The sequence below is a fragment of the Chiloscyllium plagiosum genome, unplaced genomic scaffold, assembly GCF_037043375.1.
Source record: "Chiloscyllium plagiosum isolate Xiang-an unplaced genomic scaffold, Cpla_swu_hap1 HiC_scaffold_1, whole genome shotgun sequence".
NCBI classification, from domain to species: Eukaryota; Metazoa; Chordata; class Chondrichthyes; order Orectolobiformes; family Hemiscylliidae; genus Chiloscyllium; species Chiloscyllium plagiosum.
In genome coordinates, this window is record NW_028270139.1 from 49,315,294 (window position 1) to 49,336,551 (window position 21,258).

Consider the following 21,258-nt stretch of genomic DNA (forward strand, 5'->3'; position numbering starts at 1 on the left):
TGAAGAAAGATTGAGGAAGTTACGGCTTTTCGCATTAGAGCAAAGAAGGATGAGAGGTGACTTGATAGAGGTGTATAAGATGATGAGAGGCATAGATAGAGTGGATAGTCAGAGACTTTTTCCCATGACGGAAATGGCCATCATGAGGGGGCATAAGTTTAAAGGTGTCTCGACGAAGGTTTAGGGGAGACGTCAGAGGTCAGTTCTTTACAGAGTAGTGGATTGTGGAATGCACTGCCAGTGGTGGTAGCAGAGTCAGATAGATTAGGGACATTTAAGCGACTCTTGGATAGGTACACAGAAGGGTATCTGGTTAGTTTGATCTCAGTAGGATAAAAAGGTGTGCACAACATCTAGGGCTGAAGGACCTGTACTGTGCTGTACTGTTCTAGGTTTATATCAGTGTTCAAGGGATTTCCAATTCAGTTTCCAAAGGGCAAAGCCATACAATGTTTTAGCAGTATGGAAAAACAAAGCCAGGAATTAGAAACTATAATTAAGAGAAAAGCTATGCCATAATGGGATTATTTTCATTGAAAGAAAGAAAATCAAGATAAGTTTTTCAAAGAGACAATGAAAAGAATGTTTACTTTAGATAAACTGGAATAAGACGTCAACCATTTGAAATGGTCACCAAAAGGGTTGATGTTTAAGAAAAATATGTTGAACATAAAAGTGTACAAGATGCAGACCAGATGCACTTTTAAGGGTAAATTGCAGAAATGTTTTTGACAGAGAACCACTTTCTGTACTGTGAAGTCACAAGTTTGACAAATGAGGTGATTTAAAAAGGTGATCTTTCTAAAAACTAATTTTGGATTACATTGATAACCAAGATTCTTGATTGGAAGTTTCTTCCACACTAAACATGGGTATGCAACCTCAAAGTGTAGCTAGTTTATAAGCAAACAAACACTTTTTGTTTGCTTTCACAAGTGTGACTCAGTTTTTCAAATAATAAATACAAGCATTTCTCAGTTCTGCTTGTCTAAATAACGTGAGAAGGTAAAAAGAAAAATAGTAAGCTTGAGGATCGATAAGATTTTACCTTTTTCCTGCAAAGGAATACCAAGATAAAGTTAAGACAGAGAAAATAGAATGTTATTTGGTGTTAAAAAGAATGGGTAGTGATCTATTTAACCTTACAAAGAAAGCTCTTAGATAGCTTGACAAGATATAGGCAGGAAGAATTACTCCCCTGGGTGGGCCAGGAATATCTAGAACCAGGGTATACAGTCTCATAAGGGGCAGATCATTTAGGAAAGAGATGAGAAATTTCTTTAGAGGTTGGAGAATCTTTGGGATATTCTGCCCAGAGGTTAAGTCATTGAGTACATTCAAAACTTAGATTAATGTGATTTCTCAATAATAAAAACATTAAGGAATTTAGAGGTAGTGCAGAAAAAATTGTACTCATGTAGAAGATTAACTATGGTCTCAATGAATGGCACAGTAGGTTTGAAGGAGTAGATGGTCTACTCCTATCAGTGTTCTAATTCATTCTTGGAAATGCAGTTATCACTCGCATTCACTGTGCAGTTCCACTTGTTGAGAACATTGCAATAGGCCTTGCTTTTAATAACTCACCAGTGACTTTATTTTATGGATACTAATGGAACATAACGAGGTCCGGCCTCAAAACACGTGTTCAACATACATCACATTTAGAATGCCTGAACTCGAAGGGTTCTTATGGCACAAAGGTGGTATCCCAATCTGAGAGAGGAGGCCCAGTATCAAGTCCCAACCACTTCTCAGGTGTGTAATAATATCTCTAAATAGGTTGATTAAAAATATCTATTTTAATACAGGGAGGGTTCTTGTGACACAGTGATAGTGTCCCTACCACTGAGTTTAGAAGGCTAGGTCTCAATTCCTACCTGTTCCATAAGTGTCTCATAACATCTGAAGATATTGAAGATCTGAAGTCTTATCCTATTTCAGGTAGCAGAAGGACGACCTCCCATGATTTTCTTTGGTTTTTCAAAAAGTTATTTGCAACTTGACCATGACAAGGTAAGCTAATAAACGTAGGACAGTGCAGGAAAGCAGGTTGGATCCAAAAAATAAAAAGCCCTTGGACCACAGATCTTCCTCAATTCAAAGTTGCTTAAATTCCGACATCACCAAAATTAAGAAACTTGTTTGATTATCTACATGTTCAGACTGCTTCCACTAATTTATTGGCTACTTCAGCTATCAAAACAAGACAAAATAATCATTCTTTTGTTGTAGTTTGGAGTACCTTGTGTACATATCTCAGGATAATTTAAAACTAACTAGCTAAAAAACATTCCAAATATCCCAAGAATGCAAAATTATTTTCTACACAAATATTAGCCTTCTACTAATCACAAACTACATTTTGCTTGTACTGAATAGCTTGACTTTAAAATCATTCCTGAAGAAGGGCATGTGCCCGAAACGTCGAATCTTCTGTTCCCTAGTTGCTGCCTGACCTGCTGTGCTGTTCCAGCAATAAAGTTTCAGCTTTAAAATCAAGTGCACCAATTCAATGCTAAAAATGTATTTCCAACATTAGACCATAACATACATGACAAAGAACAGCAAAATTTTATTAAAAGCAACTTTTATAAATTTTGAATAAACTGCTATGATGTTTATCTCATACAAGGTACAAAATTATTTATTTTCCACTTTGTAGCGATCTTCCGATCAGAATATTGTATAGGAGTACCTACATTAGTACCTGTTTTCGCGAATCTGAAGAGGAAGTTCGCTTTTATGAAAAACGATGATACTTTTTCCCATATAAATCATACACCTTCGCTTTACGCTATTTTTGGCTTATGAAAGGTTCCTTGGAAATGTTCTACTTTTGAATATCGAGGGATGCCTATACCCAATTTCAAAGTGATATAATTTGGATCAACATGAAAGCCAAGACTGACAGTTAATATTACAGAAAATAAATCACAAGTATCCACCCATGTAACTGGAGGTGATAAAGGACAGTTTCACTGAGACAGATGATGCTTGAATGACAAGTAGGTAGTGTTGAAGTAGCCAAGTTGCACCAACATATGTAAATTCTCACAATCCCATGTTTAATACTCAGGACAAAGGGATTCTTGAGTAATCACCCATGGAAGCAAAAAACTACTTGAATGACCACAAAGGCCAACTTATAGTATCTCAGAACATGAGGATTTTTGGGCCATCATTACTCTTTGGAAGATTTGTCACACTCCTCCTCTGCCACAGACCTGTACATGTTTCCTTTTCAAGTAAATGTTCAGCTATTTTTAAAGTTAATATGGAATCTGCTTTAACATATTTTAAATCTTAGCATATTGCACAATTTTTTTTGCCAATTATCTTAGATCAGTCTCCTCTGGTTACCAAGCTGCCTGCAAATAACTAGGGCAAGATAAATTCAGATATGTCCTCCCCAATCCCTCTGGAAAAGCACAAATCTAATTCAGGGGGTTATACTGATGCCACATATCATTTGGAACAGACTATTTATAGAACATCTACACACAGCTAGGAATTTTTCAGCTCTCCGGTTCCACAGCAAATAAACCAGCAATCAACCAGTGTCAACCAGTGCATCAAGAAATCTTCAATTCTGTGGGAAAAGAACTGCCGAACATCAAAACCACTTCCCACACCACTTTTGGGAAGAAACACTAAATAGGGTGGAACTCCCTGTTCTGAGCCCAGTAGTGAGGCCCAGTCAGTCAGTCACCAAACCTGGCCATGGAAGGCTTATGCTTCAGTGTCTCTTTCAAGGTTGCTTCACAGCCTTTTGTCACTGGGGAATAAGAGAAGGTTGACTAAAAACTCAGTGACCAGTAGCTGTCAATGTTATATCTGATGTCTGTACAAAAAAATACACTCCTGAACTATAGCCTGCCTGGGCCCAACTCTGCTCCTCAGCTCCAACATCAGCTATCCAAAGACCCTCAATCTGTATTTTGGTTCTTTTACTCATAAGGTCCAAAAGCTTGAGCTGCTCAGATGAAATAATGCAGTAGTAAATAAACAAAAATACAATTTACAAAGCACTTCAGAGATACAAGTGCTCATTTTTATGATGTATTATGTGAGAAACTGTATCACAAACATTAGTAATTGCATACCAATGAATCAAGCAGTTTTCGTAAGCATCTGGAGTGGAATTAATTTTCAAGTCTCAAAATAGGTCTTACTGGAAAATAAATGAAATCAGTACTTCAAATTATTTGTTTCCTTTATATACATTAATCCTGGTTCTTTTCAGAACATTATTCAACGTATTAGCATCCACCATGTGAGAATATCAAATGAGGCAAGAAGCTTAGAATGGAATAGAACAGAGGTAGATCGGAATGTGTGACAGAAGTACCTGTGCTTTTTTCATGCCAATGTACAACTGGAGGAAACTATATCTTGTCCAAACCGACTTGTCATTAAATGCTCAAAAAGCAGAGGTCATACAAGAATGGAGTGGTAAAGCATGGGGGCATCAGCTCTACATTAGAATGCTGGTCCTGTGTCTCTATATAATATTGTGAATTGGGAGTGTGTAAGAAGAGGAGGAAGCTAAACAAACACTTTTGATGCAACACCACAGGCTCAGAAAGAGAAGTCATTACTAGAAATACCCCAGTTAAGAAAACTGTAAAGCAGTGAGATGCTTACAGGAAAAGGTCAGGTTGGAATGCCATACTCTGCTGCAGCAGAAGCTAAAAAGAGGGCTTGTGGAGCTAGAGGGAAGCAAGAACACTGATAAATGTATTAATGAAATGCGATTAAGGCCATTCACTAAGTAACAGGAAAAGCTTACTGCAGACAAACAAGGACTTATGGGAAGGTGGAGTAGAAAAGGAATGCAGAGAAGGTTCACAGATTATTAAAAAAGGGTCAGATGGTGCACGTTTTTAAAAGAATATTGATAAAAATTTGAAAGAGGAGGACAGTATTAAAAGGAGAGGAAACAATTTTAATTGCAAAAGTATGGGTCAATATGTTCAGGCATTTACACTGTTCAAATAAAATCCTTTATATGTTTTCAGTGGTGTGGAGCCAACATACTACAAAGGGATATCCCAGTGCTAACATGCAGGGCATTTTCATTTTGATCAACAGTCAAGAAATGGAAATGCATAACTGCTATAACTTAGTGTTACAGACCATGAGTTGGAAATTAATTTAGGCTGGGTAACTCTTTCTTTGGCACAGACTTGAGCTGTGGTCTGCCTACCAAGGAATTAGAAAAAATTCTACACAATCCATGTCAACAAAGAGAAGATGGTTAGGGGTGGGATAACAATAGGCATCAGGGACTGGCTACATCTAACAGTGTTCACTGCCTACTGACTCAAAGGGAGCATCAGAACATATGTTCAGGAGACAATTACAGATCAAATGTGAGGGGCTTGATGAGATAGCAAGACACAAGCTCTGCAAGTGGAAGGAAGGCTAGATCAGAAAAAGACCAACTGTAAAGGTGCCCTGAAATGTACAGGTCTAGCTATTAATACTAAAATAATGCTATTTGCTATATTAGAATCAAATATTTGTTTTCACATTGCTTACTCAGCAGTTATCTATTATAGGTACCAACTATGCTATGACACACATTCCGTTTTACATCCTGTGAAGGGAATGGAGACATCAACTTTATTAGATGCTTCTGGAGTATTTGCCAAACAAATCCTGACACATGCAGTTCTTGGAGTCTTTTTCTTACCTTCCAAACACCAGTAATTCATTCTCATCAGTGCACATCAGCATGAAGTAGTTTACATGTACCATATGTCAGTTGACTAAATGATTACTACACATTTTAAGACTCAGCCAAACTTTGAACTTTAGTAGCAAGTCATGATTGTTTTTTTGGCTCTGAATGCTCAATCATTGCACTTATATAGAATTGTCTGACTGCTATTGAGCAACATAGATCACATTAAGTACCTTGGCTATTTTAGCTCCTCACACAAAGTACCTATTTGCAGGCACATGTGTGGATACAAACATAACACAATGCCAAAGTAGCCATTCATCTGAGGACTTCATAGAGTCAAAGTAATACAGCACAGAAACAGGCCCTTTAGCCCAAACTGGTCCATTTTGATCATAGTGCCCATTCAGCTAATTCTAATTGCCCGCATTTGGTCCATACACCTCTATATCCATTCCATTCATGTACCTATCCAAATGTTTATAAAATGTTGCTATTTGTAACTGCATCAACTACTTTCGCCGGGAGCCCATTCCATATATGCACTACTCTCTGCATGGAGAGTGTCTTAGGTCCATTTTAAATCTTTCCCCTCTAATCATAAACCTATGTCCTCTAGTTTCAATTCCTCATCCATGAAAAAGAGACAAAATGCATTCATTCCTATCTATGCCCCTCATGATTTTACATACCTCAATAAGGTCACCCCTCTCTCCTGCATGCCAAGGAATAAAGTCCTCCCCAACCTCTATCTATAACTCAGGCCTCCTAGTCCTAACAACATTCTCATAAATCACTTTTGCATGTTTTCCAGTTTAATCATGTCTTTCCCATAACAGGGTGACCAAAACTGTACACAATACTCCAAGTATAGCCTCACCAAAGACTTATATAACTGCAACATAACAACTCAATGCCGATACTCAATGCCTTTACCGATGAGGGCCAGCATGCTAAATGTCTTCTTCATCACTGTCTACTTATAACGCTGCTTTCAAATAACTACTTAGTTGTATGCTTAGATCCCTCTGTTCTACAATACTCCTCAGGACCTTGCCATTTACTGTCTAAGTCCTACCCTGGTTTGACTTTCCAAAGTGCAACACCTCATATCTGGATTGAATTGAATTTGCCAAACCTCAGCCTATTTCCCCACCTGATCAAGATCCTTTTGTAATTTTTGATAACCTCCCTCGCAATCAACAATATCTCCTAATTTTGAATCATCCACAAATTTACAAATCATGCCTTGTACATTCACATCCAGATCGTTTATGCAAATAAATAACAAAGGGCCCAGCACTGACCTGTGGAGTCACAGGCTTCCAATCTGAGAAACAACCTTCATCCATCACCCTCTGCTTTCCACCATTGAACCAATTTTGAATCCAATTAGCTAGCTCTTCCCGGATCCCAAGCGACCTAACCTTCATGACTTGCACTTCAAACCAGAAGTCTTTTTCCTTCCTTTACCATGCCCCGGCTATCCTGAATAGTGAATTTGCTTTCGAAGGCTAGTGTATTTTCCCCTTACTTCTCAATGGCCCCTCTCTTATTCAGAGTCCCACCCTCCTGTCAAACTAGTTTAAACCCTCCAGGTAACACTAGTAAATCTCCCTGCAAGGATATTGGTCCCCTGGTGGTTCAAGTCATCTCTACCCTTGAAGAATGTATCCTCTTCTGATCCAAGAACTGAAAACCCTGTCCCCTACACCAGCTCCTCAGCCATGCATTCATCTGTCCTATCTATTTCTATTCTACTCTCACGGGCATGTGACAATGGGAGTAATCCAGAGCTCATTACCCTCGAGGTCCTGCTTTTTAACTTCTTACCTAATGCCATAAACCCATTTCACACTACTCCATCCTTCTGTCTACCTATGCCATCTGTACCGATGTGCAAAGTGATCTCCAGCTGTTCACCCTCCTGCTTCAGAATGTTCAGCAACTACTCAGACATCCTCAACCCTGGCACCCAAGAGGAAATACATGAATCCTGGTGTCTCTTCTGCAGCCACAAAATCTCCTGTATGCCCACATCACAATAGACAGTATTTTAGGCTTTTCCCTCTGAGTGTAAGAGCCAGTCAGACTGCAACTGACCGAATTGCTGCTGCTTGCCCCTGAAAGGCCAAAGTATACCTGTTTTTGAAGGGAATAGCCAAAGGGATAAAACTATTTGATCAGTAAGCATTCGACAAACAATTTCCCAATTCACATGTGTACTTTGCAAGCTGTAGAAGGCATCCACTAATTTAACAGGCTTGTAACACATTTTAGGATGAAGCTTAAAAATGCAAACATAACCAAAGAACAAAAAGCAAGCACCACAATCCACCTTTATAATTCACAATTAACTTCACACAAAAACCTCTTCCCAATAGCAACACAATTTCAAGCTACTGAAGACAAAATTGTTTGGTAATCAAACTGGTAAAGCATCTAGAGAACAGGATAGAGACCTAGTCCCAGAAGGAAACTAGTGAGCCAGATGGGTTTTTCCTAACAAATCATGAGACTCTTAAATTCCAAATTTTTATTGAATTCAAATTCCACCATCTGCCATGGCAGGATTTACAACTCGGTCCCCAGAACATTACTGGGGTATCGGTTTTAGTAGAGAAACAATAATACCATGGAGCCATCACCCCCCCCAATGGAATGGCCAATTCTACACCAAACGAATTAAAGAGAGCAAAAATGTGAAGTCATCTACTTCAGAAAAAAATGAATGTGTTCCCTAAATGATGAAAAATGGAGGATAAGATCACAGTTCTTTAATAGCATGGGCAGCTACATTTGAAATGTTTTGTTCAATGTTGGCCTTTAAAGTTGCATGTGATAGTGCCAGTGTTGGACTAGGGTGAACAAGGTCACATGACACCAGGTTGTAGTCCAACAGTTTATTTGAACTGATGCTTTTGGAGCACAGCTCATTTCTCAGGTGAAGCAAAGAGAAGCACATGGGCACAATTTACAGGCAGAGAGATCAAAAGATCGCATAAATGGAGAGAGAAAAGTGTGTGGACAGGCTGAATAATAAGGCTCTGCAGGTGATCAAAATTGTCAGACGGAGTAGAGTTAACAGTTGAGTAGCAAGTGAAAGGATGACCTATAATCTGATTAATTGAGGTAGAGAGACAATTACAAAAAATTAAAAATAAGGTAGTGTTAGAATGACTAGAATAACAATACGTAAGAGTTGCATGGCAAAGGTCGAACCAAAGTAATAAGCAATCCAAAACTGTACAAACTAATTAAGATAGAAAGATCATAAGTTATCAAGGTAATGGTTTTAAAAACAGGAGTCAGGAAGATTTTACAGATACAGAAAATATGGTGGGGTTACACGTAGCATGCTGTGTTCAAGGGTACGGAAGTTGACTTTCAGTTAGTATTACTCAACGGCCAAAAACAACGAACGGTGGATGCGGTTCTGCGTTGCTGTGTATCTTGAAGGCTGCCTTGAGGACGCTTACCTGAAGATCATAAGCTGAATGTCGTCGACTGCTGAAGTGCTTCCCGACTGTGAGGAAATATTCCTGTCTTGCGAATTGTTGCAGAGTATCCATGCACGCTTGGATGTCAGACACTTGATCACCGGCAGAGACTTCTTATTCAGCCCGCTGACACTCCACTCACACCACTGCATGATTTTTTGATCTCTCTGCCTATAGTGGGCAGCACGGTGGCTCTGTGGTTAGCAGTGCTGCCTCTCAGCGCCAGGGATCCAGGTTTGATTCCAGCCTTGGGTGACTGTGTGGAGTTTGCACATTCTCCCGGTGTCTGCTTGGGTTTCCTCTTGGTAGTCCAGTTTCCACCCACAATCCAAAGATGTGCAGGTGAATTGGCCATTCTAAATTGCCTATAGTGTTCAGGGATGTACAGATTAGGAGCATTAGTCAGGGTAAATGTAGAGTAATCGGGTAGGGGAATGGGTCTGGGTGGAATACCCTTCGTAGGGTCGGTGTGGACTTGTTGGGTTGAATTGCGTGCTTTTGCACTCTAGGGATTCTATAAATGCTGTACCTGCATGCCACTCTTCACTTCATCAGATGAAAGAACAATGCCTGAAAGCTTGTGATTTCAAATAAATCTATTGGATTATGACCTGGTGCCATATGACTTTTCACTTTATACTTGAGAGTAAAAGTTGTTTCAACTACAGAGCATACAACAGACTATTGTTGATGTACTATGGACAATTCTGGATCGCACACCTTACAAGGGTAAACTGCCCTTGGAGTATGTGGTTTGACAGACCAATACTTGAACTCCAAGGGTCAAGTCTGGAGAGGTCATACAAAATCAACTTGCACTTCCTGGAAGTTTAAGTAGGGATTTTTACTTAAGATACCATGGGAAACAGGCAGGGCATATTGCCACTAGCCAGGAGTTGTCATGTGAAAACCTGAGGGTTAGTGGACTCTAAATGTTGATTCTCCTTTCGCTCCACAGATGCTGCCAGACTTGCTAAGGTTTCCTGAAATTTGTTTTTGTTTCAGATTTGCAGCATCCAACGTTCTTTGTTTTTGGCAATTGAGTAATACTAACTGAACGATTCTGCTCCATGATTTTTCTTCTTAAAAATTGTGGATTCACCATGGTAGATGTGGGATTACAGAGATAGGGTGAGGCTGGGTCAGAGACTCAATGTGGAGTATTTGGGCCGAGTCACCTGCTTCCACACTGTAGGGAAGTTATGAATGTTATATCACTCCCATATCAGCCGTCATGGTAAATCCCACTCTGTGATACTGCACACTTCCTTTTTATTCTTAATTTTAACCTACAGCCACAGAATGGTGCACTAATGTACTGATTTAAGAAATTTCTACTTAATGGACTTCATGTTTGAACTGAAGCATTAGTCAACTTCTCTGCCTAGTTAAATTGAGCAGGATTTCAACTTTTCGTGCTGAAGGCTGTCTCTTTGCAGTCAGCCATTTTCTTTGATCAATCTTCGATTTGCATCTTATAGACATATCTTTCTATTATTTTCATGTTAATTAGTTATCTGCCTCTTGATTAGCAAAGAAAAGCAATGTTTTTTTCCTTCCTTTTGTCAAACTAGATACATACAGATTTAGGATACCTTAGATGCATTCTTAAAATACATTCCTGACTTTTTTTAAACAAAAACATTTGAGTATAGAAGTAAAGAGGTTTTATTACAATTGCAAAGAGCTTGTTGAAACCACAACTAGAGAAGTGTGCAGTTCCCCTACCCATCAAAAGATATCACTATCAAAGTGTGCACTGAAAATTCACCAAATTCTTGAAATACAGAAAACAAGGAAAATACGAGTAAGGATTCAATAGACTACGTTCATATTCTTTAGAAATCAGAAGAACGAAAGGTGATCCGATTCATAGGGTTTAGCACAATAGATGCAGAAAATGTTTCCCCTGGCTACAGGGTCCACAACCAGGGAACAGAGTTTCAGAATAAGGGGCAGCTCTTTTAAAACTGAGATGAGAAGGAATTTCTTTACTTAACAGGGTTGTGAATCTTTGGACTTCTCCGCCCCAAAGGTTCGTGGACGCTCTGCTGCTGAGTGTGTTGAAGATTTAGCTATAGATTTCTACATTATGAACATAGACTTTGAGATACATATAAAATTTTCACCTGGTATAAGGTGAAAGATGCCCTATAACACGAGATAAATAAATTGGGAATACATTCCTCTGGAAATTTAAATAAAATGATATGCTACTGAAACATACAAATTTTTCAAGGGTTTGGCAGGGTAGACAGAAGTGGGAAGGTCTTGAAATCAGCTATCTTGCAATGGTCACCTTTGCCACTGCAACTGCAGAGGGTGCACTCACCTTGGAATTGCAATGTCTATAACATTAGTGCTAGTGACACCACAGGTAACTGCTTGCATTAAACAATTAAACTAAAAGGGCTCATTTTAAATGAACCAATGATTCTGAATCAATTCGGGGTCACAATTTTCACTATGCTCCACTCCCAACACTTGGCCACCCCATTTGCGACCTCCCTGGTCATTCCAATAAAAAAAAACTCTGTGGCACTTTATAAATGCCTAATATTGAAATGCAGGCCAACTTCCTATTCAAGGTGCATGTTGATGGAAGTCAGTGGTATGAGCTCCTGTTCCAGTCTCATGCAGGAGACATGGCTCAGAATTTAAAATTATAATGTAAAAAATAAATCACACCAGGTCATAGTCCAACAGGTTTATTTGGAAGCATCTGATGGACTATAATCTGGTGTTGATAGATTTTTAACTTTGTACAACCCAGCCCAACACCGGCACCTCAAAATCACAAAATTATAATAGTTTTTAAAAATGATGCCACAAAAACAAGTGATGTTGTATCTATAGCAATACAAGAACAACAGTAGCCTATTCATGTGGTCCTATCATTAAAGACTAAATCTTGGCTAATTGATATCTTAATTTACATGTACTGGTTCAATAGTCCTCGAGACCTTTGTTAATCAAAAAAGCTACCATTATAGGTTTTACCCAATTGCTGCACTTCAGTCAGTATGATAGTACAGGGGTTATGTGGTGAACTAGTAATCTGGGGGTATAAAGGCTAACTTAAACTACATGAGTTTGTTATTATGAATAGCCACAGTAAGCAACAATTAAAAATCGCAGATTGCTGTGAAAACTCAAATTGGCTGCAAACATCCTTTTGAGGAGGTCTATATGTAGCTTCAGGTCCACAACATTCTGGTAACTCTAAACCACTCCCAAACAGTCCAGCAAGTTGGAGAATTTATTCTTATTCTTTGTAATGGTTTGATATCGAACCAGTTACCTAGTTTGTACCTACGCACCAGCCTCAGAAAAGAAAGGCATAACCCTTCAATGTCCTCCAGACCAACAGCTGAGAACAACGCATAACATAGTTTCCGGATTAGTCACTTAACAGTGTTACCTATATCCTAAATTTCATTACCATTTCCAATTAACAACAATGCCATAAAGCAAACATAAACACACAGCTACCCACTTTAGCGACAGTCTTGGTAGGAAGTAGAACTCTCACATGTAGACGGGTAGGGATTAAGGAGAGAATTCTACTGTATAGGCCAAGACAGTTGAATGCAAGGTTGCCAATGGTCAAAGATTAAAAATCAGGAATCAAGAAACCAGAACTCAGACATTCCAGAGGATTGTGGTGTCACGGAAAGTTAAAGATTAACCACAGTCTTTTTGGGGACAAATTCCCATTTTGAAATAGAGGATACTGTCCAGTAATTTGTGTTGTTATCACAATCATCAAAAAGTATGGCGCTGCAAAAGCACAGCAGGTCAGGCAGCATCCGAGCAGGAGAATTGACTTTTCAGGCATAAGCCCTTCATCAGGAATGATTCTCCTGCTCCTTGGATGCTGCCTGACTTGCTGTGCTTTTCCAGCACCACGCTTTTCAACTCTGGCCTCCAGCATCTGCAGTCCTCACTTTTGCCTGTTATTATCACCAAGTTAAAATTGTATATATATTACAACTTAGTACAGGCCATCACTAGCATGATTGCATTCTACCACAACAAACATTTTCTAAACTTCTACTGGTGTGACGCACTGAATTCCTCAAATTTGGTGTAACCCCAAATAGGTAGCTTCAGTGGCGAGGAGGGCTGGGACCGTCTCCTGCATAAAAGAGGCATGGGTTCAGAATGGTGACATCTGTTTAAAGTGCAACATTCTTTTAAACAAGGCATAATACATACATTTTCACAGGCTCCTTTTTAAAAGAAAAACAGTCACCAGCAGTCAGTCACAGCTCCATTGTGATATCTGGCCTATGGTTTGTAGGCAGCCCTGATCTAGCCTCATGGTTTGGCATATTCCTGCTTAAGCACCAATGTCAGGCAACTAGTCCTGCTTCAATGCAGAAGAGCATACCAGAATTAACACCAGATATAGTTTAAATGAAGTGTCAAATCTGATTAAGTTATAGCACAGAACTTCATGGAAGCTAAACAGTGGAAACAGCACATCATAGCATGCGCTAGGTCAGAGGTGGGGAACCTTTTCATGTTGGAAGGCCGCATTATGTTAGTTGTAATCTAATAAGGCCACATCCAAGAAACTTCAATTATATATTCTTCAAAATTCACATTATTTTGTAAAAATCTAACTACTATGTACTAATTAAAAAAACCAAAAAATGTTAATTCTAAAGCTAACTCTCCGGTATTTTAAATACATTAAGAATAAAATAAAAATAAAGGATGAAAAAATAAAAAGGATAAAATAAAAGATTTGTTCCGCAAAATTTGGATTCATTCAAAGGCCACACACAATGACCTAGAAGGCCGCAGGTTCCCCACCCCTGTGCTAGGTAATCCTACTACTAACAGAACCAAAGTTTTGCATTCATACTACATGCAATCATGAAAAGGTTGAGGGTGATTAAACAGAAGGCATCCCCATTCTCAGAGTGATGGCAGAGGCCATCATGCGAGTACAAGACAAGGCTAAAAACATTCACAGCAATCTTCAGCCAGAACAGCCAAGTCTGATATACCTCAGTCCCTTCCTGAAGTCCTTGCAACCACAAGTCTTCAGCCTATGTGATTATTTTCACTGACTACCAAGAAATTATTGAAAGTATTAATATACTGAAGGCTATGGGCCCTAACAAGTCCTCATTCCCATTTGCAATTTCTCACTTGACTTTATAGATGGCAAGTGCACATCATGCAGGCAAACAATGACCACTGCCAAAAAAAGTTTAATTATCCTCCTGTGACATTCAAAAGGTATCACTGTTAATTCCAGGATTATAAATGTCAGCCTCCTAAAAATTTCAATTCACTCAACCATATTTCAAGAAATGGATAGGGCACTGAATAATGCAAAGGTTATGGGTCCTGACAAGAAACCTGCAATAGTGCTGAAGACGTGCCCCAGCCAAACTATGTGCATACAGCTATAAACTAGCATCTACTTGACAATATGGAAAATTGACAGCTACTTCCTGTACACAATTAAGCATGACAAATTTAAACCAGCAAATTACCACCCATCATGTCTACTCTCAATCAACAGGAAAGATACTACCAATATTATCACGCAACAGTTGCTTTGCAACAACTTGCTCACTGATGTTACTTTGCATTCCAGATGACCCCTTCAGCTCCTGTCCTCATTAAAGCCTTGCTCAAACATGTACTAAAAAATTCCGATTTTCAGAGCTGAGATTAACGGCGTTTGACTTCGAATGATGCTCTCGCAAAATTCAAGCCAATAAGAATCAGGGAAAATTCATTGCTGGCCGGAGACAAAGGAAAATAACTGAGGTTGTTTGAGAACAACTCAGTTCCAGGACATCCTTGCAGGGGTTCCCCAGATTACTGTCCTTGGCCCAACCATCTTCACGTGCTTCAATGACATTCCATACTTCATAAGATTAAAATTTGGATGTTCAGCACCATTTGCAAACACCTCAAAACTGAAAAAGAATATGTCGAACTGCAGCAATACCTGGACTGACAAGTATTATTCTCCCAGAAAAGTGTTGAACAAACAGAAACTAAATCATCCCATAACATTCAACTGCATTACCATCACCAAATCCTCCACTATCAACATTCTAGACATTGCCATTGATCAGAAACTGAACTAGTCATATAAATCATGAGGCTACAAGAACAGATCAGACCAGAGTAATCTTGCAGCAGGTAACTCATCTTCTGAATCCTAAAGCCTATCAGCCACCTACAACACACGTCAGCAGTATGATGAACTATTCCCCATGGCTGAATGCAGTTCTAACACTACAAGTTGCTTGAAATCAAATAGGGAAAACAGCCTGCTTAATTGGCACCATGTCCACAATCATTCACTTTCTCTGCATTATGCTCAGTAGTAGCAATATGGACCACCTACAAGGCACACTGCAAAACTACATCTATGCTCCCAAGATAGCACCTTCCAAATGCATGACCAATACCAAAATCAAGTACAAGTCTAAAATCGCACAACACTAGGTTAGAGTCCAACAGGTTTATTTGGAAGCACTAGCTTTCGGAGCACTGCTCCTTCATCATGTGCTTGGCGTACAACACTAGCATCTCCAAATCAAGTACAAGTCAGCAGATAAGAGAACACCACCATTTGCAAGTTCCCCATCCCCAGTGATGTTCAACTCTGACGGGAAAATAAATTTTCATTTATTCAATATCACTGGCTTACGCCCCTTAGGGTTATGCAGTAATTACCAGACCAACCAGCAATACCTACACCCCATAAATGAATTGATAATCACAGCGTAAAAACTTATCTTTGGCAAATGCTTGTAATCTGACAGTCTTCAACCATAAGGTACTGTTATGAGTAAGCCACAGCAAAATACTTAAAAATTGACCGAACAATGTGTTTTAACAGTAAATGGATGACAAAATCACGTTAGGATCTGGAGGAATTGCAATTTAGGTAGTGTCAGGTGGGATAACCTCAAAAAAGGTAGATGTGCCAACTTAAGTTGCTTCATTTCTGGAGGGTACTAAGAAGGGAAGCAATCACAGATGAGGGGAAGCATGCCCAAAATGAATAATTACAGATGATATGCATGGAATGGTAAATTATGGTACTGCTGAAAATTCAAGAAAACAGGGGAATGATGGTGTGGATAATTCAAATATTCATCCCAGGAGAATAGTGATGACTGAACACAAACAGCAATAAGCACTTAACTTTGCAGTTGCACTGATGACACTTAACACAGCTTAAACACACACAAAGTCAAAGGAAGCAAAGAGTCACTCAGAACAATTAGGTAAAGCTAACAGTGGCTGCAAGTTATCACAAATAAATAAACTGCTGCAGAATGTGTCCTCTAGATATGTGCACTTAAAGCCCAGCATGCTTCCCTGAGGAAGTTAAAAGTCAACCAGATCCACAAAATCTGTGCCAATGCCAAAGTTAGCAGAATGCTATCAAGGAACATCTCATTAACAATATATCACTTGGTTGTGTCATATGTTAGGAGTTCCCAGCATCTATAAGGTATTCTAAATGAGAAAAAAAAAATTCAGGAAGATACAGAGGCAACTAAAATACTACTGATAAACAAACTAAGATCCCTTCACTGGAAATGATTTACTCCCCTACTCTCCAATCCACCTCTCCCACACCAGGTTTAGAAATCCAAATCTGAGCCAGTACAAATCTGCATTACTGGTTACATTCAACAGCAACTCTTATTAGTTGATAGGTTTTGCAGTGGAGCTAAGATTCTTCCAACCCAGTTCAAAGTAATCCGCTGGTCAAAGATCAGAAATGAGTAATGTAATGATCCCAGCTGCCCAACAGACTGGCTCTGGTAGTGTGCATTTTCGCTGGATTACCTTCAGCAGTGTTCCTACTCACATGGGTACAATTCTAAAAGCTAAGTTTGAGGGATGTTACTCAACTGAGGCATTTAAAATTAGACATCAAGCATTAGGTACGTGTAGATTTTGCATTCAATTATAGGGGCGGATTTTGGATTCTCATCATCCCGAAATAAACGTTACAAAATGTGATAACGGATCTGGCATACACAATCAACCGCCAAGCTTTCCTTGGACAAAAGCAGTTAATAGAAATGAAAGAGATGACACTGGATGCCAGAGTGATTCAAGTGACAAAGGTTTCAATAGAAAGAACCCTCACCACAAAGCCTACTGACGCGACTCGATGTGATAAAAATCAAGAGCCAAAAAGGTGCGTAGCGAAATGGCTGTGCAGATGTAGCGGCCTCTCTACGTTCCGGGGAGCTGAGGGCCGTCGCTGCTTCGTGGAGAAAACACCGTCAGGCACAGAGTGCAGAGAGATACACCTCTCTCGCATCTCAGATGGGAAAAAACACACAGCTGTCTGCACGAATGAGGAAACTCGGGGACAACAGTAAGAAAGGGGGGGGGGGGGGGGGGGAAGAAAGAGAGAAGGAGAAAAAAGTTTGCCAAGGAAAAACAAAGTTTAATTAGTTGGCCGGGAAGACGCGGCAGTGCTGCACAACCTCCCCATCCCCGTTGTGGGGGGAGGAAGAGGTGACAAGAAAAGGGGGATGGTCCTGTCAATGTTGTGGAGTGAGCCCCAGGGGCAGCGGGCTGTGAAGCGGAAGTCGGAGCTGGGTCACTCTCGTGCGGAGGGGGCGGGGGGGGGGAGTCACGTGAGCCTTTTTGTTTGTTCCTCCGCGGCCGTTAATCTCCGCCGCCGCCGCCACTCCCACACACAGAGATGGAGATGGACAGAGGCTCCAAACCCCTCCACCGGGATCACCATGGCAGCCAACTCACAACCCAAACTTCCTCATGTAACCGCCACGCCACCAACCGTCACTTTTCACAAATTTCCTCCCTTCCCCCCCCACTCAGCGGATTTAAAAAAACCGAGCCGCTCCGCTCGCGCCCAAACTGCACCACAACAACAACAACAACAAACAAAATCAAAATCCGACAATCCAGCCGCTTTTTCACCTCGTGTGCGCGTTTATATTACACAAATAAGACGACACGTAACGTTTGAGAGACGGACCTAACTGGAGAAAGCTGAGCAAGCCGCCGTCCCGCGGAGCGGAGGGGCGTACGGGAGGGTGCTGCGGGACAGCCGCCGGAACGGCGAGAGAAGGTTCTCGGAGTCAAGACAAAAGAAAATGGAGCCAGGGACCTCCGGAGGAGCAACTTCAGGGCCAATTCGCGGGGACGGTGCTGGCAGTCGCCGACTCGCCCAAGTGGCACCGAGCCACGGCACGAGCGCTACGGGCGGCTCCTGGGGGCGGAGAGGCCGTCCTTACCTACACAGTGTATGAGTTTGTACCGCCACGAATCCAGTTCCCGCCGAAAACCTCTTCTCTCCGCCGTACATCTAGGGCTACCGCACTGACTCGCCATTCTGCCCTAGCCCGGGTGTGTGCGTCTGACGTCACCGCGCCCTATTTACATCGCACGCCGTGCGTGCGCCGTGATTGACGGCTGTCACTGCCTGGGGCGGCGCGAGGCTGCACACTGGGCTGTTGCAGCGTCCTCCGCTCACTCTCACCGGGGAGTGGAGAAAGGGGGGAGGCGGCACCCGAGTTGGGGTTGTGGGGCACGGACAAAGGAGCTGCCTTGCACTCTCTACTTTGCAATCCTTTTGCGTTCGTACTCATTTCAAAGCATTTAATCGCCGCGTTAACGTACTTTTATTTGCAAAAGGCAAAGTGGTTCGTCGTATACTATTTTTTAAACCCCTCTTTACGTGAAGTTTGGTCGCTTGTCTGAAATATGAGCACCAACCTTTCACCTCAATTTCAGTTCCGCTCCTTTACATTTGAAGAGTGTTTAACAAGTCGAACGAATGGATTAGGTGACTTAATCTCTACTTTTAAATCTGGTACAAGATGCAAAGAGAGACTGGCCCGTTCCACTCATCCACCAAGTTCGAATACAGCTTTCCTTGTAAATGTTGCATGGGGCACTTTGTATCGTAAATAAACGAGTAATTGTTGAAACAGCATCATCGCGCTATTGCCGTAGAAATTTATCTTAGTCTTGTTGTCAAGCAATGTGTCATTATTACAGATATGAAATAAATTCTACGAGATCACAATCTGAGCAGCATTAAATAATTTTATTGCCGTGAACGAGAGGCACAGGATTACTCCAGGCTAATAAAGTTGTAATCAGTCTCATGATTGGAAATCTAATATCGTGTTTTACTGGAGGCAAAAAAAAGCTATATTTCTTCAACGTGATTAAACATTATGAGACAACAAAACAAAATGACATAATTAAGGACGGGAAAAATACAAAGCAGGCGCTTTTCAGATCTCACAATGACGTAGCAGCTATGAAAACACTGTCAGTTGTCAATGGCCACACTTGTAACAAAAGACTATTTCGAATATCAAATCCCGACAATAGAGGCAGATTCTCCTGAAACAATATGACTGCCCACTTTCGTTTTTCACCTCACACCAGCGTATCTGCCTGCAAAGTGCATTTACATTAGCGATAAATTGATCACAGTCGACTGAATAATGTTCACCCAAAACCTCAAGAAGTGTATTTTCTCCTCAGGTGCTGACTTGACCTATTGTTTATTATCAAAGCATTCTGCTTTTGTTTTCGATTTATAGTGTTTACAATTTTTCACTTTTTGTTTACGAACATATGTACGTACAGAGGGAGAGTGCAACACCAGCAACTGAACTTTCAGTTTTATTGACTTCATTGAACTTTTAAGAATCTAATTGTGGGTTTGATTAATACTTTAATGGTGACCATTTTGACCACCATCAAACAAAGACACATACACAAACAATTGACTGCAACTGTGTAAAATGATGGTCCCAGAGAATGCATATATTTCAAAAAATATATAAATACATAAAAATATTAAATCTACATATACATTTCAGTTTACATTTCCATTTGTATGAGTATCAAATCTTTGCCACAAACATTTCAATTCCTCTTCTTGAATTTTTGTGCCCCATCAAGTAGATAAAAAATAATATAGCATCAGAAAGAAAATGCTCACCCTTAGTTTTGTTTTACATTTCTGTATATCAAAAGATTGGTTTTCAAAGGAACATTTTCATGTCTCTAGTAAGAAACAGTTGAACAATAATATCTTTGAAAATAAATCAAACAGAGTGCTCTTGTTTTTAGTTATGATCTTGATGAATAACACCATTACCAGAAAATACAGCAAGATGTTTGCCTTATTGCTGAGTTTGTCACAGATGCAAATTCAAAGATGATATCTTATCGTGGAAAAAAAACAGTTGAAAGAGAAAGGAAAATAAATAACAAGCATTTACAACCTTGAAATTTAAACTCTGGCTTGATAACCCATCCTTATTTTTGAATATGTTCTTCTATTTCTTTTTCTAAGGTCTTTGGAATCAAACACAATTATGATTTGATCGAAAACAATTGAATGTGAGAAAGCAATTTTAACTATTACCTATTAATAACACAAAATATGATATTCCTTCCTGCAAAAACCAAAAGGGAATGGAGATGGGACAAGAAAAGAAATGGTGGATTCTTTTGCTCTTGTTGGTGCTGAGTTTGAAGATGTAGGAACATACAGTTATATGGGATGGTGGGATACCTGAACTACCCCTTCTGCCTGCATCAAACTATTCCATTTCTTAAATTGATTTTACCCAAGATTACTGACTGCAGTTTTCAGGCTTGAGCTTTTTCCGCTACAGGTGTTGAGTTGATGTTAACGGAATGCATTTAACAATGTATTCAGTCATGTTTGTGGTCCTGGGTCAATAGGTTAGTATTTCACATCTACATTCAGTGGTACTAAAGAAGAGGTTTTTGTACTAAGGAAATCAGAGCATTGAAAATTTTAGGACTTGCATTCAATGTGGGTTTACATGAAAGGACAATTAAAACATGTCAAACAATATAGAAACTGAGAAGGAGAGAGAAAGAATGATAAATAAAATGCAAAAGAAGATGACACAGACAGTTATAGAAATATTGACTTATACATTGCCCATTAACAATTTTGAGGAACATAATTAGTGTTTATACATATTGGAAAAACTATTTGCGGTTTATAACTGCTTCTAGTTACTCTTAATCTTT

General features: G+C 39.9%; 1 protein-coding gene across 4 annotated transcripts in view; it reads right to left on the reverse strand.

Moving 5' to 3' along the window:
- The window catches only part of lcorl (ligand dependent nuclear receptor corepressor-like), a 119,037-nt gene extending 100,459 nt beyond the window's left edge, over positions 1-18,578 (reverse strand). For 3 of the 4 annotated variants that reach the window (XM_043694096.2, XM_043694090.2, XM_087986795.1), the window contains exon 1: positions 18,462-18,578. In XM_043694096.2, the coding sequence (XP_043550031.2) occupies positions 18,462-18,558 (97 nt within the window). In that variant the 5' untranslated portion in view covers positions 18,559-18,578. Of the gene's footprint in view, positions 1-18,202 lie in introns of all 4 variants that reach the window. The other variant, XM_043694105.2, reaches the window with a different exon arrangement.
- Between the last annotated feature and the right edge of the window lie 2,680 nt (positions 18,579-21,258).